Source organism: Gymnoscopelus braueri (genome assembly GCF_963280865.1).
Source record: "Gymnoscopelus braueri genome assembly, chromosome: 17".
Lineage (NCBI taxonomy): Eukaryota > Metazoa > Chordata > Actinopteri > Myctophiformes > Myctophidae > Gymnoscopelus > Gymnoscopelus braueri.
In genome coordinates this window covers 12,737,172-12,755,017 of record NC_137617.1, presented here as the reverse complement: position 1 = coordinate 12,755,017, position 17,846 = coordinate 12,737,172, and the positions used below count along the sequence as shown (strand labels likewise).

The 17,846-nt window shown below is 41.0% G+C and overlaps 1 protein-coding gene across 2 annotated transcripts; it reads left to right on the top strand.

Annotated features, from left to right (window-relative positions):
• The first annotated feature begins 320 nt into the window (after nt 1–320).
• ghdc (GH3 domain containing) lies at nt 321–12,292 on the top strand. 2 transcript variants are annotated; one of them, XR_013934804.1, is made up of 12 exons: nt 321–540; nt 1,538–1,819; nt 2,585–2,781; nt 4,220–4,414; nt 4,855–4,974; nt 6,694–6,991; nt 7,291–7,480; nt 7,960–8,031; nt 9,310–9,443; nt 10,132–10,220; nt 10,604–11,060; nt 11,496–12,292. XR_013934804.1 is itself a non-coding variant. In XM_080454584.1 (11 exons), the coding sequence occupies exons 1-11, from the start codon at nt 417–419 to the stop codon at nt 10,823–10,825; spliced, it is 1,923 nt and encodes a 640-aa protein (XP_080310710.1). In that variant the 5' UTR covers nt 321–416; the 3' UTR covers nt 10,826–12,292. The 2 variants fall into 2 exon arrangements, 1 of the variants encoding a protein (XP_080310710.1); XM_080454584.1 differs by having other exon boundaries at nt 10,604–12,292.
• The last annotated feature ends 5,554 nt before the right edge of the window (nt 12,293–17,846 follow it).

The window sequence follows — 17,846 nt, the reverse complement described above, 5'->3', positions numbered from 1 at the left end:
CACCAGGAGGCCACAATAACCTACCTGACCTGGCGGAGACCTGTGCTCCGAGGAGCACTTTTTCTAGTTTGGTCTCAAGTTACACATCTCAGTAAGATCCAATACAAATACATTTATATAAATAAATAAATAAATAAATACATAAAAGCAGTTTTCACTTGGTTCACATGGTTGGATCAAGTGTATAAAATAATATTTGATCATATGTTGATTTCTTTCAAGACTTTTGAAAGGGGGTGTGTCGTACAGACCGACGCCCGTCGTTTTCTTAGCCAATCAGAGAAGCATGCTGAAAACAAAACACGGAAGTGACTAGTGAGACAAAACTGCGCAAGTGGGGGTGAAGAAACTTTGATCGTTTCTCCAATGCAGGCCAAATAAAGTTATTGTTTAAAACGGCTTAAGCCGGTAAATCCATGATCCCTGGACAGTGTGGACACCTTCACTTGTCTCAGATGGCTTCGTCGTGGCTTCACGTTGCGTGGCAGCTGGCCGTTGCAGTCCTCTCCATCACTGTTGCCATCGTTGGACACAATCAAGGTATAAAGACAGTATTAATCACCACATGTTTGGCCTGTTTTGCTACACAATGATCAGTCATTACCAGCCCTGAAACATGACTGTCATATATCATATGACAGTCATGGATGAACCGTAACCTGGTGTTAGTACTTTCTCCCCTTTTGGTCCGTACATCTACATAAACGTTCAGATTTCAAATATAAAGTGCTTACCCTATGGCCATGGATGTTGCAATTATGTACGGGCCTTCAGAAGTACCCGTATCTTCCGTATTGTTCAATAAAATGCATTTTAATCCGATCGGTGGCCATTTTCTCCGTATCTTCTCCATATGCTTTCAACTAGGCGACCCTATCGGTTCAGAGGTGTATTGCACTCTGATACATTATAACCATGAGAAAATGGCCACCAATTGGATTAAAAGGCTTTTTATTGAACAATACGGAACATACGTGTACGTCTGAGGGCCCGTACACAATTGTAACATCTGTGGCCATGGGGTAAACACTTTATATTTGAAATATGAACGTTTATGTAGATGTACGGGCCAAAAAGGGAGAAAGTTAAAACACTATTTTGAAGTTCATCCATGACGGTCATGACAGATGACCGTCTTGGATCCATGGCTAAGCCACATCATGCAATGTTGTTCTGTTCACGTGATTTTGTATTATTTATGTATTTGGTGGTGGCCAGATGGGGCTATGCTGTATTGATTTAAATGTATTTACGTATTTTAAGTTTGTATCACTTATAAGTTATAAAAATGCCTTCATTGCACCATTATGCTTTCCGCACGCAGTACCTGTGGAAAGCCTGGTTTCTATTTGTTCGCTGACTGCTCAGATCCGGCCTAGAGCCCGCCTACTGTATCCGGTCATTTCCATAGGCTTAATCCAAGCACACTCACCGTTTCCGTATCCGCTTTAGACCGGATATTTAAACGTACAGAGAAATTATCCCAGTCTATATATTTAAATGTACAATGTGTTGGTGGTGGTTGTGTAACACACAGGGTTCGTTCGCCTGGCCGCTGCGGGCGTGCTGTCCGCGGCTGCTATGATGCCTCTCCTCTGGAGGAACTATCTCATAGGAGACAATCAGCGGTCCGTCGGCAGCCTGTTGAGTCAGTATTTAGCGAGGAAAGTGATCGGCTGGCTGGGGAAGCGACAGAGAGGCAAACTAGACGCCGACACGCTCAATGTGAAGCAAGTTCAGGAGGAGACCCTGCTGAAGCGCTTGCGTAAACACGAACGCACGTGTTATGGAGAGCAGTATGATTTCTGCTCGATCAAAGGTAAAGAGAGAATCGAAGGTTTTGAAATATGTACTTATATTTAGCAATATTCTACAACACAGGGAATATTACTAGCTCTGGGCCAGAGCTATAGTGGTATGAACAGGTTGACCTTCATCATCTGTGATGTAACATGAAAACAAAGTAGACTGTGTTGTGTGGCTTGACTGCATAACCAGCAATACGTTATTCACTGGAGTGGAGATATGAGAAAATTCTGATAAAGAATAATAATAGAAATTATGGAAGTGACATTGTTAAAAACTGTCACTTAATTTAGTGATTCAATCTTTTTTAATTTCAAGGACTCCCATTTTGATATGCATTAGGCCAAGGATCCTCATTTGAAAAGATGTGTATCTCTGCTACCCCAATCGCAGAAATTTTTTATTGTTAGACTTGATTTGGTCTGTAATTGGTCCAGAACCTTTTCTGTCTTTGACACTGTAGAGATAAAAGTGAAACTCTGATCCAGCTAGCTATTCTTTTACATTATTTAGTTGTATTTACTTGGACTTGTAAAGATGTACCTGTCCTGTAATAATGGTGAAGATTAAGGAACTATCAATCATTTAGCTGGGGACCTCCTGGAACCCCCTCAAGGTCCCCCTGGGGGTCACCGGACCCCACATTGTTCCCAACTGGTTTACAATATATCAAATATACATAGTAGTTTAACTTTTGAACGAAAAGAGGGTCTTAGGTGGCACTTTGGCTGATAAGAATCTCAACACATCCGGTGCTGTCATGTTGGCATCATTTCAGACAGCGCCACGTTCAGGGCGCGTCATCCTGTCACCACTTACGAACACTACCGGGAGCTGATCCAACGCATCGCTGCCGGGGAGGAGAACGTGATCATCGCAGGGAAGCCCGTCATCCTGGCCATGACGTCCGGGACGTCGGGTGCCAGTGCCATGCTCCTCAGCACCAAGGACACCAACACAGAGTTCTTCCTACAGGTGAGTCGGAAGCCCCAAAAAGTGTCGGTTCTTTTCAGATTAGAGCCCGGCCGATGCCAGAGTTTTGGGTCCAATGCCAATCCCAAAAGTTTGGGAACCAAGGGTTCCCAAACCTTTAAGGCCGCGACCCCACCCAAAAACAATCAAATTTTAAATGGGGACTCCCCACCCTGACAAGCACTTGGAATTGTAGGCATTTACATTTAATTTGACTCCACTGATAAATATTGTGAAAATAGTCAAACTACAAGCTCACAACGCCTCACACTGCGAGGCGTTGTGAGCTTGTAGATCATCTTTCTTTCTGCATCTTTCTTAAGTAATATTTGACAATTTTGCCAATTTGGTATTACAAATGTCTTAAATGTAACTTTAGAAATGTGCAGATACCCTGTATACATTTGTATGTTGCTTTGTTTACTGTTGAGTGAGAAACACATTAAGCTAATCATCTGGGGACCCCCCCAAAGTAATTTGGGAACCCCCCTGGAGGTCCCGACCCCCAGTTTGGGAACCACTGTCCTAGACCTAGACCACCAATTACGGATGTTTTGATCGATATTTTGTCAAAAAGAAAAACATTTTTTAATCGATTCGAAAATTTTGATTTAAAGATTCTATTTCAGAATGTATGTTGCCTACAACATTTTTGTTGTAGGCAAAGAAAAAAAAAACTTTAAACTTAAAGGGATACTTCACTTTCACATAAAATAAACATTAAAAATATATATAAAAAAAAAATGAAAGAAGTTATGGCAAAATAAAGGCCCCCTCACACATTAGTAGGACACTCTAATGCGTGAGGGGGCCATGAATTTTCCATAACTTTTTTCATTTATTTTTAATATATTTTTTAAATGTTTCCCCGGCCCTAAAGTGAAGTATCCCTTAATTAACTTAATTAATATTCAAAAACCCAAATTGATATGCATTAAGGAAGCCACAGACCCTATTCCGTCCATGTCATATGCAAACAAAAATAGCGAACGTGTTGTGAGCTTTATAGATTGGGTATTTTTGCAATTTAAAAAATAGTGCTTAAAGGGATACTTCACTTTAGGGCCGGGGACACATTTTAAAAAAATATTAAAAATAAATGAAAAAAGTTATGGAAAATTCATGGCCCCCTCACGCATTAGAGTGTCCTACTAATGTGTGAGGGGGCCATGAATTTTCCATAACTTTTTTCATTTATTTTTAATATTTTTTTTAAATGTGTCCCCGGCCCGAGAGTGAAGTATCCCTTTAAGTGGTTAAAACAGTTCCTCATTTAGCTGGGGACCACTTGGAAGTCCCTCAAGGCCCCCTGGGGGTCCCCGGACCCCACTTTGAGAACCACTGTATAGAACAATGAGCACTTTCCGAAGTCTTGAAAATGGTCCTGTAAACTATACCTTTAACTTGTGTGTGTGTGTGCGTGCGTGCGTGTGTCCTCCAGGGGGTGGCCGTGTGTCTGGATGCCATGCGGAGAGCGTTCCCTGCCTCAGAGAGCCTGCAACGTACCACCAAGCTCTTCTATACGCCCACACTTCGCCAGTCGGAAGCTGGCATCCCGATCGGACCCAACTCCTCCACCCCAGCCTCCTCCAAACACATGCTCAACCTATACACCACCCCCGCACCTGCCTTCGAGGTAGAACTAACATTGTGTCTGTCTGTCTGTCTGTCTATCTGAACACAATAGAACACATTATTCCATAGAGCTGCAGGTGAATAAAGTCAAGAAATAAAGCTATCAAACAGCTTTGAAACAGCATCACGTGTGTTGAGATTCTCTGTTTTTCATCAATATATTTTTATTCCATATTGGCTATGGTATGGTAAAATATAGACAAAGTCAAGTTCAAGTTTTGTCTATTTATGTAGCACTGCTACAGAGGCCGTCATTGCTGATATATTGCATTTCATATACAGAGAAACACAGTGATGAGAAATGCATACAAAATATACGAGGATTGTCTTTGATTCTTAATTAGCTAGTAATTAATTAGTCAACATATTATTCCTCAGAATTGTTATCACTAGTGTCTGTTTCATGCAGTATCTTGTTTTGTTTTTTGTGTCTTATTTCAGGTTCCCAGTGAGAAGGATACCCTCTACCTCCACCTTCTCTTTGCATTAAAAGACCGCAGTATTGGAACTCTGGAGTCCAACTTTGCCTCCACTGTCTTCTATGCCTTCAGTGCCTTACAGGTACAGTATAGAGATAAGGCAGGACATAAGGTGACATTGTTCTGTATTTGAAAAGGTGAGCTGATTAAAAAGTTCCAAGACTTTCAGAGGATCAGAGGTGGTGCTGTGTAAGGACTGGACTTGGTGGTCAATCAGCCAATCTGGCCTTTAAACAATTGAGCTCTTTTTCATACTTTGGCTATATTTAGGAGAAACCGCCGCACACTATGTGTCTCTGGTTCCTGCACCATGACAAGACTCTTTTCACACACTGCTGTTTGTTCAAGAAGTGTTACTATTGTTAAAAATCCGATCCGATCTCGCCGTGTGGGATTTTCTTCTGCTCCTAAAAATCTTAGACAAAGCTGAAAGAGATTGGATGACTCCATCAATGTCACGTTAGAAGTTAGACAAATATCAGTTGAAGACTTCTACCTTTTGCATTTGGGAATCACCTCAGGGAGATTATTTTGAAGGGAAAATAATGATGTTCGTAATTATAAATTGAACTAAGTCTTACGATACGATAATACTTTATTGTCAGTTCACACTAAAGACATACAAAGACAAGAGCCATGTTCACCACTCAGCCTACCCTTGGCCTAAACTCCTGATTAAGCCTCAATGTCGTCTCATGGACAAAGGACCTCTTCAGTTTGACCTTATTGTATGTTGGAACACTGTATCTCCTTCCTGAAGGCAGCAACCTATATTCTCCATACAAAGCATGGCTAGTGTTTGAAGTGATATTCCTTGCCAACCTTATCATACTGTTATTATACGTGAAGAATTATTATATCTATAGAATAGAATAGTCTTATATCTCTGCTGTCCGGCAGAAACCAGCTAACTAAAACATTTTAACACATTGAGTGCCAAAACCGTATACCTTTTTGCAAATACACCTGTGGAGTGCCAAAAAGGTATATATACGTTCTTTTTTTTCTTTTCGTTTCTTTCCACGCGGGAGGGGCTAGAGCAGCTCTGGAATCACCCTAGGCGATTCTGAGAAGGAAGGGACAGATGGATCACTGTGTCAAAAACATGGCTCCCCATCTGCTTCCATTCTATTTCCTTCTCTAAAACCCCTATAACTCCGAAACTTTTTACGCTGGGGAAAACAACTAATTTTGTATCCGCGATCCCTTTGCCATTGTGACCCGCGTGAAAGATGTTATCATTCCAGCCGTTAGCCAGGCCCATCGGGCAAAATGGAGGCATGCTTTTTTTTTCATGGATCGCTCGTCATGGAGTCTACAGCTTTAAACAGCACAATGGAGCTTAACGGTGAGATTCCAGGCACCGAACGCATTCTGTTATTATAAAATTCTGGCACCCCATGTGTTAATTTTTCAGGAAATGAAAAAAAGTTAGGAGGTTTTGTTCATCATTGATAAGAACAGCTGAATGGACCTCCAAGCTCACAATGAGGTTGGAGGTCAAAAAGCCTGGAGTCAGCAAAACCAGCTAACTGCAGTGGACTTCGCTGGTTTAGCAGAAAGGAATCCAATGGAGTTATCTGGTTTTGTCAGAAGTGCTTTGTAATGCTTTTCATTGGTTCAATATTTTTTTCCCAACACACAGACGTAAAGGGTGTTCAATGGCCCTGATTTATGGAAAAAAATTTAAAAGCGTCAAAATGGAGTTAGCTGGTTTCTGCCGGACAGCAACGATATCTTTTTTGCTCTGCCCTTGCATGCTGTCCCTCCAGCCTTTCAGTCTGTGATGTAACCCCTACAGGAGCGCTGGCAGGAGCTAGTGGACGACATCGAGCGAGGGACGGTCAGCAGCGCTCTGGCCCTAGAGCCAGGGGTGAGGGCCAGGCTGGAGGCTTTGATGAAACCAGACCTGGAGAGGGCGGCCCAGCTCCGGGCCCACTTCGAGGAGGGTTTCCGGGGCATCGCCAGGCGCCTGTGGCCCGAGCTCCACCTGGTGCTGGCCACGGACTCTGGCTCTAACCAGATCTATGGAGAGATGTTAAGAGACCACTACTGCGAAGGAGTGCCCTTCTACTCGCCGTTCTACGCCGCTACTGAAGGTAGAAACCCATGCATCACAAAAGTAACATAAAATTGTTTACTAAGTCAATGCTGGACAGTATCAAGGTCACGGTTAATGGATAATTTAATGCAGGGTTTAAACTTAATTGAGAGATGTCACTAAGAATTATGAGCAAGTCCAACCATTGATAACAAATGCATCCATGTGGGTACCACTACATAGTACACTACAGTATGACCCTTGGGTTGAATCTGCACTTTTGGTCCCTAGCTAAGTTGGACTCTACAAGTCTGTGACTTTTGCTGGTGTAGTAACTGTCTGTGGGGGCCCCTGCAGGTCTGATTGGGGTGAACCTGTGGCCCGAAGACGTGTCCAGGCGCTACCTGTTGTGTCCACGCTCCATGTTCTGTGAGTTCCTGCCCGAGGGGAGCCTGGACGAGGAGCAGCCCAACACCCTGCTGATGGGCGAGGTGCAGGAGGGACACAACTACGAGCTGGTGGTCACCAACGCATCAGGACTGTACAGGTCAGGACTCGCTCTGCAGCCCAACGGGAACAACTGTTAAGGCAACACAGGGTCCTAAACAATTGGTTCTCAAAGGGTTCCAGGGGGTACCCGGCAAAATGTGTTAATATAGCATCACATTAATTTTAACCACTTTAACCTTTTATACTTTGGCTATAAAAGGTAGATCTGCTATTTTTGAAAAATCAGGAAAATGTGTGCAAATCTTTGAAAATATATATTTTTTAAGCGAATATTTGTAACTGAAATCTTTGCTTCTGGGGGTCCCTGGAACAAAATATTTTGAGATGGGGGTCCGCGGCCAAATACATATCATTTTGGGGGTCCTTGGCATGAAAAAGTTTGAGAACCACTGTCCTAAACAATGCATCACCTTTGGGTCCATAATTTGGGAGGCCTTAGAGAAAGACATTTACAGCAAATTATCAAAACATATCCGCTGAGAGTGTGCCGTTTTGTTTTGTTTATTTGTGTTACAGATACAGAATTGGAGACGTGGTGAAAGTGGTTGGTTTCCACAACCAGTGTCCACTGGTAGAGTTTCAATACAGGTAGGATATGACACCCAAGTTTCTCATCTAATTAGGGATGTTCCCAGCGTTTTTTTCAGTGACGTGTACACGTAATTTTTTTAACCGTTAATTCGAATATTCAAAAATGTATTAATTAATTGTATTATTAATATTAACACCCAGTAAATAGCCCAATCTAAGCACATTTCGATTTATAAGGCCAATTATCATTTGAAAAAAATATTAAAAGAGTATATGAAAGCCATTTAAAATGTTTATACTATTGGAATCTTACACACCTGCTCCCAAATAATTGATTACATCATTCCAATGTGCTGCGCTAAAGTAGGTCATATCAATTAGGCTGTCACTATAGCAAGTCGACGCTGACCAGCTCCCCATAAAGTTTAAACCATAACATGACATAATAGAATGGATCTTCATCTTCAGCCAAACAATTGTGATTGAAAACGTAGGCCTACAGTATGCTTTCTTCATGTCCTCATTGAGGACTCCTCACCTCAAAGTACATGCTGGATTATTTCTTCAAATGACTGATCACAGGCAGCGGTCTACTAGGTACCATGAACGATTCACATCCACCTGTTTATATTGGATGTGATTTCTCCATCGCAATGCATTCCCATCAAACTAAGTAATCCAAGCTCTTGTTTTCAAACCGACAGTGTCTGTCTGTAGCTTCAGTAGGCTGTGTTACATTTACTCACTGCACCCAGCACCACAAACAGCTGTGTGACCAAGTTTCACCCCTTAATGAAGAGGCTAGAGTGTTTACTGTGAGATGAGACCTTTTCTCACTAACCTCTCTCACTCGCTCTCTCTTCTCTCTTTCCATCTACCGCTTTGAGAGACGGAGAGCGACACAGAGAAACAGTGAATGTAGGCTATACTATTTCAAGTTGTACAATAGGATTATTGGTGGAATAACTGGCGCACAGAATTATTTATCAGACTTTGACCAGTGGGCGCTCGTAGTCTCCCGTAGGTGCATGAGCCCTGGGTGATCGGCGCCTGCTTATTTTGTTTGTTAAAATCATAATTTTTATTAAGAGATGACAGCAATATGGAAATAACATAAATATCTCAATAAAAATATGTATTTAATAGAATAACCGAATATAATTTTGAAAACGTTTAGTAGGGGCAGACCTGTTTAACCGTTTAACCGAATAACCTTGCACACCCCTACATCTAATGCACAAACGCGTGAGCACCACTGTGTCTTTTTGTTGGGTCACTTGCTGTTTGTTTTTGCCTGTCGTACCGGTGACCGCTTTAACGGTTGATTTCTTCCAGACGTGGTCAGATGCTGAGCGTGCGAGGCGAGAAGGTGTCTGAGGTCTTGTTCCTCGGGGCCCTGAAGGCGGCCGTGGCCCTGTGGCCCGGGGCTCAGCTGGTCGACTACTGCTGCGCAGAGAGCGGCATCCTGGGTAACTAATGGCACATATTTTCATTAAAGTGGCAGGCAACAAACAGACTGTGTGAATCGGAAACACATTTCTCTGGCTGATTACATTCACATGTGAAAGAAATGTGTGTTTTATTGTCATAATGCACAATACAATATAGCAGTAACAACATTGCAGGTGTTGAAAGTCTTGTATTCTGAGGATAGAAATAAAATAAGATACAAGCAAGGCAATACAAAAGACATAATGTTACTGTAGGTTATTCTGTTTTCTCAAGATATGTATATTATAATACAAAATTCGGGTTGTCTTTATAAGTGCACCCCACCTAGTGGGGCACAAAGGAATTGCAGAAGGGGCTCAGGTGGAATTTTTTTTTTTAGTAACATTGACCTATTTTTATTCCGTTATCTATCAACTTCTTACTGTATATACTGCAGTAGTTGCATGAAGAGAGATTTGTTTCTAATAAGTATTTATTGGAGGGGAAGGGGGATAAATACCTCTTTTATAAGGGCTTTTCAAGATGCCTTGGTAGAGAATAATATACAACAATTATTGTTGTAGACATTAATCTATACAGAATAACGTATATAGTCCACTGAATATACTGAATTCTGCACTTCTGCACAGAAAACATAGATTGGCGTACATTAAGTGGACGATTATGCACCTTCATAATATACCAAATGTTCCTCTGATGTTGCAGGTGATTCAATAGGAGGCTCTGATCCTCATTACCAGGTGTTTGTGGAGCTGAAAGGAGTGAGGAATCTGTCAGAGGAGCAACGCTACAAGGTAAAACGTTACTCTACCTTTTCCTTGTTAGATGATGTTGGTTTACGGATGTGATTTACTGACTTCTGCTGAAAAAGAAATGCTTCAAATCCTCTTTAACCACTTAAACCCTTTACACTTCGTTGTACATCAAATAGCCAATCGACAAGCTCGCAGTATGTCGTGTTGTGACACATTGTGAGCTTGTAGATCTGCTGTTTTTGCTGAATGTTTGCCAATTTTACTTTTTGCCATATCTACACCTATTATGAAATTGTCAGAATAGGGATGCTAGGATTCATGTGGCTAATATTATAGCGCAAATGAAAGATGAAACTTGACATAAGACACACAAATAGCAAACAAACGCTCACTGTCTGTGCCCACCACCTCCTCATCTCCAGCTGGACCAGTGTCTCCAACGTGACTCGGCGGTCTACCGGTCCTTCCGTACCAAAGGCAGCATCGGACCCATGCGGGTGCAGCTGGTGTCCCAGGGCGCCTTCCAGGAGCTCCGCAAGCGCATGATGTCGTTCTCCGACACCTCGCCCAACACGTTCAAAATGCACCGCGTGCTGCGCAGGAGGGAATACGCAGACTTCCTCCTGGGAAAGACCGTTTCCTAACGTCCCCCGTGAAAGGCGTCGAAGGAGACCTCGCTTGTTCGCTGGAACTGTGAACGGCGGCCGAGGGTATCGGGACGCACCCAAAGAACATAAAATGGTGGCTGTGTGTGTGTCACTGTTTTCTTTTTTTTTGGGTGCAGACCTCCTGGTATAAACGCAGCTGTTGGCTGAAATCCTCCCACAACAACGCCTGAACAGGATCCTTTACAGGTGAATAACTCGGTGAGAACTAGGGGTGTGCCGATACACTAATTTCATGAAACGATACGATACGATATTGGGCTCACAACTTCGATATGATTTCGATACGATACGCACTTTTTTATTATTAAAATATATATAAAGCAAATAAAAAAGCAAATGCAAACAAATAATTCTGTTTTTGCATTATTCAGACATGCAAACTTGTAGCTTTTCAGCTACAATAGCCGTTTTGAATCCAAATAGGGCAATAGTGTGACACCTGACCCGAAAAAAAATAACATGTCACCCTTTTCACCTCGGGGCTGTTTGCATGCCTGATTATTATTATTGTAAAAAAAAAATATATATATTTTTTTCTTTTTTCAAAACTATATTTTTTCCCCCCAAAACGATACATATCGTCACGAAAACGATTCGCGATATATCGCGGGACGATATATCGGCACACCCCTAGTGAGAACGTTAGTGGTTATGTGTTGGTGCTGGAGAGCACAGGGTTCACCGGTTCGAGCCAAGCAGGAGACGTTGCTGAACAAGAAAGAGCTGTCCATTAGCCAAGTTATCAGCAGTTGCACTCCCTAAATTATTTCTGACAAATGTATTCTGATAAATGTGCAGTATAATATTCATTAATTTTAGTGTAAATGGATACTTGAAAAGCATCACTTGAATCAGGAGCCTAATGATTGTTTTAATTACCGATGCAGAGAATATTAACTGTTAAACGTTTTAACGGTTGCCCCTCTAATTGTTTTATCATTTTTACGGGACAAAATGCTTTGTCTAGATTTGATCTGCTACAGTACAGTCAGGGAATATTCTTTTGTCACACAGAACTATAGAGGTCAAAGTAATGGCTCCAGGCATGTCCTCATTACAATAAAAAGCATTGCTTTGACTTCATTTTGTGTCATGGGATTTATGAATCTATTTAATGACAGAACACACATTGACACTTTAAATGTACTTTTCACTGTCCCTGTCCCTCTCAATCTCAGAGTCAAGACTCTTAATTATTGTTATGTTGAGAGAGACAAGAAAACAGTGCTCACTCAGGTGTGAGCCATATTGCTTATAACGGTTACATTCTTCACTCCAGAGACAAACGCTGGCCTTCCACAGCTAAGATTATAAATGTATAATATAAACAAAGCCAGCCCCCAAAGCCTGAAAGTCAACTTCAGCCCAAATGTACTGTACATATTGAATGTTTTCAGTTAAATGTGTTTGCGGAACGATTTAAATAAAAAAGATCAGAGCAGACTGGCCCTTGGAGAGTCGTCCTTAACTTCCTCTGTCCTACCAGTATTTATCACACCAGTCCCACAAACTGGACCGGACAGCAGCACAATGTAGTGGCCATGTCTGGGTCACACTCCAACATCTTACCCAGCATTGTTTTTTTCGTTTTTTTTTATGGTACAATTTTTCATTGACCCATCAACTCTGTATCCATAATAAAAAAAACATAGTACTCCTCCACTTCATTTATCTTTCTTTGTGATCCTGTTAGAACTTCCTAAGACCCAGTTTTAGGTCCTGACCTGCTGTTTGTAAAGCACTCATCCAGTCTCCACAACACTGCTGTAATCTGGAGCTGTTAACTCGCCACCAGAGGGTGCCACTGCTATATGTAACACAGTGTCTGTGTTGGTGGGTAAGTGGCCATAGAACCAGAGGAACCAGTTGTACTCATTACTTTTTCATTTAAAGAATGAATGGTTTCCTCCCTTTTTAGAACAGTGAATTAAAAGACTGAATTATTGGTAGCTGGTGTAACTGTCATGCTTTTATAGTATTAGCACAAATGGAGATGGAGAATATTTGGACTTAAGCCGGTGAAAGCCAGCGGACCACACAGATGTTCTTTGTAAAATATTTAAAGTGCAAAGAAGTAGGCCAACATTTTGGGCTACAAACTCAAAACTGTTATTCAACAAAAAGCGGATGATCTTCTAATAGCAAATATCCATGTGTCAACAAAATAATTCTGTTCTGAAGCTTTGTGCTGAGTTCAGCTTAATTGATAGGCTGCTCTGGAGTAACATCGCTTGTGTTGTTAGCTTTCCACAGTTCTTGTGGACAAGCGACTCTGTCGCGTGAAGGAAGTATAGAGTCAGCGTTAGCCCGCTGTGATCTATGAGCCTGGTGTATTGTTTCACAGCATCCGTCTCTCCTGCAGGCCCCTGCATTCATAAAGTGGGCTAATATTTTTAGCAACGTCCCATTTCGGCAGAGATTTAACTCTGGCCCTGCTCTATTTTGGCTGCAAGTGTGATTAGAAAAAAGAAAAGGCAGGAAATGACGAGCTAAATTTACCTTACCAAGACGTGCACCGACTGGTACTGTTCACAAAGATAGTATAGTAGCTGAGCAGGTGTTTTTATGTTATGAAATAATTTCAAACTATTCAGTAGCTATACTTGGGGAGAGCGCTGCTGGCTTTCTATTGTTGCTAGTTTGATTCTGAAACTCAATCCTATGCACTCTGTCGATAATGGACCACTCTGCCAATGGCCCCAACAATGAGTACTCACTATTTATGGTGATCTTTAAACATACCGTTTACAGTACTCTATTATCTGAATCTACTCTATATGTATAGTCTACTGTCTGAATGGATGTTGTGTCTATTGTATAGTCTACTGTCTGAATGGATGTTGTGTCTAATGTATAGTCTACTGTCTGAATGGATGTTGTGTCTAATGTATAGATTACTGTCTGAATGGATGTTGTGGCTAATGTATAGATTACTGTCTGAATGGATGTTGTGTCTAATGTATAGTCTACTGTCTGAATGGATGTTGTGGCTAATGTATAGATTACTGTCTGAATGGATGTTGTGTCTAATGTATAGTCTACTGTCTGAATGGATGTTGTGGCTAATGTATAGATTACTGTCTGAATGGATGTTGTGTCTAATGTATAGTCTACTGTCTGAATGGATGTTGTGTCTAATGTATAGATTACTGTCTGAATGGATGTTGTGTCTAATGTATAGTCTACTGTCTGAATGGATGTTGTGTCTAATGTATAGATTACTGTCTGAATGGATTCCGTGTCTAATGTATAGCTTACTGTTTGAATGGATGTTGTGTCTAATGTATAGATTACTGTCTGAATGGATTCCGTGTCTAATGTATAGATTACTGTCTGAATGGATGCTGTGTCTAATATACAGTATAGTCAACTGTCTGAATGCATGCTGTGTCTAATATTTAGTACACTGTCTGAATGGATGGTGGGTCTAATGTATAGTATACTGTCTGAATGGATGCTGTGACTAATATAGTTTACTGTCAGAATGAATCTTGTGCCTTATGTATAACCTACCGTCTGAGTCCTGCTGTACCTCCATGTACTTTGTTCATTTTCGTTCATTAATTATGAATGTTCTTTGACGTGTCCTTGTAAAAATCCTTGTAATTACTTGTCTGGCGAAAAATAGTTTCTGATTACTCTTTCACTGGAAATGATTGTCCTTTGTATTCCATTACCCATGCAAATTACATACAGTTTCTTTCTTTCTCAGGAACAAGCCGTTTTTGACGTAATAATTCTAAATGCAAATCACCATGGCTAGCATGAACCAGATGTCCAGAACTGAAAACAAAGTCCCATGGAACAGGTAATTTTCCAGAAAGAGAGGAAAACTGATACATTTTAACATAGGTTGATGTTTTTATGGCATTATACTTGTTTCTGGTCAGTGGTCACTGAACGGAATACTTTTTTTTTACGGCATGGCTCTGCAAGAGCTGTCTATGAGAGGGGTCTGTGTGTGTCAGGCGCTAATCTCGCAAACCACTGGACAGATCAGCGCCAATACAGTATTTGTATGTACATAAAAGTACTTCCACTATTTCTTTTTGCATAATTTAACTAACTTAACTTAATAACTTTAATTGTATAATGTAAGTCAATGAGGCTTTGATTGGGCTGAAACCATGCCTAAATTCTGAGGCATACGTCATAGACGACTCACATCATAGATGACTGATGCCACAAGTCTGAGATCCACATTGGAGCCATGCCTTTCCCATGTGGATCCTGAGATCCGCATGATTCCTTTTTTTTTACGTTCACAGTTAAATGATTGTTACTGTTGAACAGTGGGAGAGGGAAGTGGAATTGATTACATGTGACACATGACCTGTCATGATTATTCTGTGTACACAGTAAAAACCTTTTATGTTAATTTATCACAGAGAGTGGACAAATGTATGTAACCAATACGTATCGTATGTACATATACTCTACGCTCAGGATTTGACAGTAAACAAGTAATGCTTGAGCCCTATCTGTTGTGTAATTTCCCAGTGCATTATCACTAGGTTAGTACCAGGGAAGCTGAGTGTTGGCTATTAAACTGCATTTAATCTATTCACGGTAACTACCATCTGATGAGGGCTTACAGGGTAGTAATATTTATTTCTGTGTTTGTATACATGCAAGCAGACAAGCCCGTATCTGTCTCTACCTCTGTCTGTAAGCTTCATGCGCCTTGAGGATTTATCCTCTTGCTTGCGTGTGCACGCACACGCTCACGCACACACACATACACACCAGCACAGAGCGAGCAAGCACATCTGTCTCTGTCACACGTTTCTTCAGCGTGAGGGATGTAAGAATGGCGATGGCCTGGATTTCTCAATGGCTTTACCGAGGGAAGGGAGGATGGATTTAATGTGGTGTGTGTGTGTGTGTGTGTGTGTGTGTGTGTTTGTGTTTGTGTGAATGATACTCGGTGCATGGCTTATCTACCGCTGCTCCAAGCGCCAAAGCAGGATTATAGCAGTTTCTCTTCAATCTGGAAAAGCTGCTTCTTGTTTACTTATTTCTACATTACTTATCAAACTTGTCTCAAAAAACTGCCTGAAGCTATTTCTCTTTAATAGTAATAATAATAATAATAATAATAATAATAAATATTTATTTGTATAGAACCTTTCATAATAATAAATGAAAAGATATATATATATATATATATATATATATATATATATATATATATATATATATATATATATATATATATATATATATATATAAACTTGATCAAAACGTTGTCAAATAAATTGAGCAGGCTATTTACACCAGCTTAAATGTTAAAAGCATGTTACACAACTTTGCTTCAAAGATAACATTACTCATATAGGCTACTAAGCCAATTTCACGGATCGTACAAAGCCATTTCCCCTTCTTAAATGACCCCAACTCTCATGTTTACTGTATGTCGTGGTGCTGAAGGAGCCAGCCATCTAGAACAGGGTGTGTCTGTATTTATGTATCTCTGTCCCCACAAATGTAGACCAATCACAGTGTAGTTCACGCTGCCACATGCATACAGCGAACCACACAGCTCAGCTGATGCTGCGATGCTAATCACAGCACAGCAATGTTGGCGCACAAATCTCTCGTTAGCACATCATTGCTGAAGGCATTGTTCGAGATATGCATATCAATATAAATGGAACGCAATTGTCCCACTATCCGTTTTTGTTTTACATTTGAAGATGTAGGCTATATTATGATATAATAATAACTACGTCATAACCTGAGTAGATTAAATTTAGCCTGACAATTCATAATTCATTTGGCTGTCTCAAAGCCTTTTCAGTTTTACAGGAAAGCTACTCCGTTATCAGACATATCTTCTGAAGTTAACTTGTGGAGAACATTCTCTCTAGTTTATGAGATCAGAGAAGGCATCTGTCTAGTTTGAGATGAACTTGTACTTGAGACCACGAGATTGCCGTCTGCAGCTCGCTGCTCTTATCAGCTGTGTGTGTTTCAGTCAACACAGAGAGACCTCACTTCTCCGAAAAAGTAGGAGCACATTTTCTCTACATTGATAAATCAACCTCACATTTGAAGTTTAAAAAACTAAATTATCACCTAAAACATCTTAAAACTACATTCTGTGACACAACAACACTAGTATTTTGAAAATGTTTTGTGAGTTCTCTCTTCCGCCACTGTTGCTGGTTGGTGTGAATTGCATTCTGGGATATTTGGCTGTCCCAAGTGCACACGAGTCACGTCCCAATGCTCGATAAAGTGGGTGGATCAAGTTCACGTCCGGGTGTTTGGACTAAACTTGGCTAGATGCAAAGTTTCGAAGTGGGACAGTACTGGGGCTGTGATGACTGATGATGCTTCACAACAAGTTCAAGTACAGACAAGTACAGTTATTAAAACTGGCTTGTGTCTTTGTTTCTTTTTAAATGTCAATCCAAATCAAGCTATAACTGTTTGGAAATGTATTTGGGATAATTACAGCTACTCGTCTGTGCCCGTGGCAGTGTGGCATTAGACCAGGCGGCAGATCATGAACATGTATAATAGATTGGCCTCTTTGTTAATGACAAGCAAAGATGGATGCAGTACATGGACGCAGGACAATGAGAAGCCATTAAAAATGGATAACAGTGAAGAGGCACCAGGGCTTGAATAGGATCCGAGAAGGGGAACATTACTCTCTTTCAGTCTGCCATCCAGCCCAGGGACTTTCACTGCTCCTTTATTCCCCTCCTAATCAAATACAGTACAGCTCACCTGCACTGTGGAGGGCATATTCAAAGTGCACAGGGCTTTGTTCTCCATCTTTAAGTCTTGTCTGAATGCTTGAAACAAAAGTCAAAAGTGGGATGGCCAGACTAACATCACTGCGTAGCTATTTATTATTTATTTTTTTGCACTGGCATATATTCGTCTGGTTTCCAGGCCAGTTTGGGGATGCAGGGGCAGAGAACGATGCAAGGGAACAGAGGAAAATAGACCTTTTTCACTGCAGCCATATTGAGACGCAATAGTA

Bases quoted from the DNA above. Each gene is read 5' to 3' on its own strand.
- ghdc (XM_080454584.1), top strand. From the start codon at position 417: ATGATCCCTGGACAGTGTGGACACCTTCACTTGTCTCAGATGGCTTCG. The intron at 2,782-4,219 runs GTGAGTCGGAAG...TGTGTCCTCCAG, and splicing joins ACACAGAGTTCTTCCTACAG to GGGGTGGCCGTGTGTCTGGA. The intron at 8,032-9,309 runs GTAGGATATGAC...GATTTCTTCCAG, and splicing joins CTGGTAGAGTTTCAATACAG to ACGTGGTCAGATGCTGAGCG.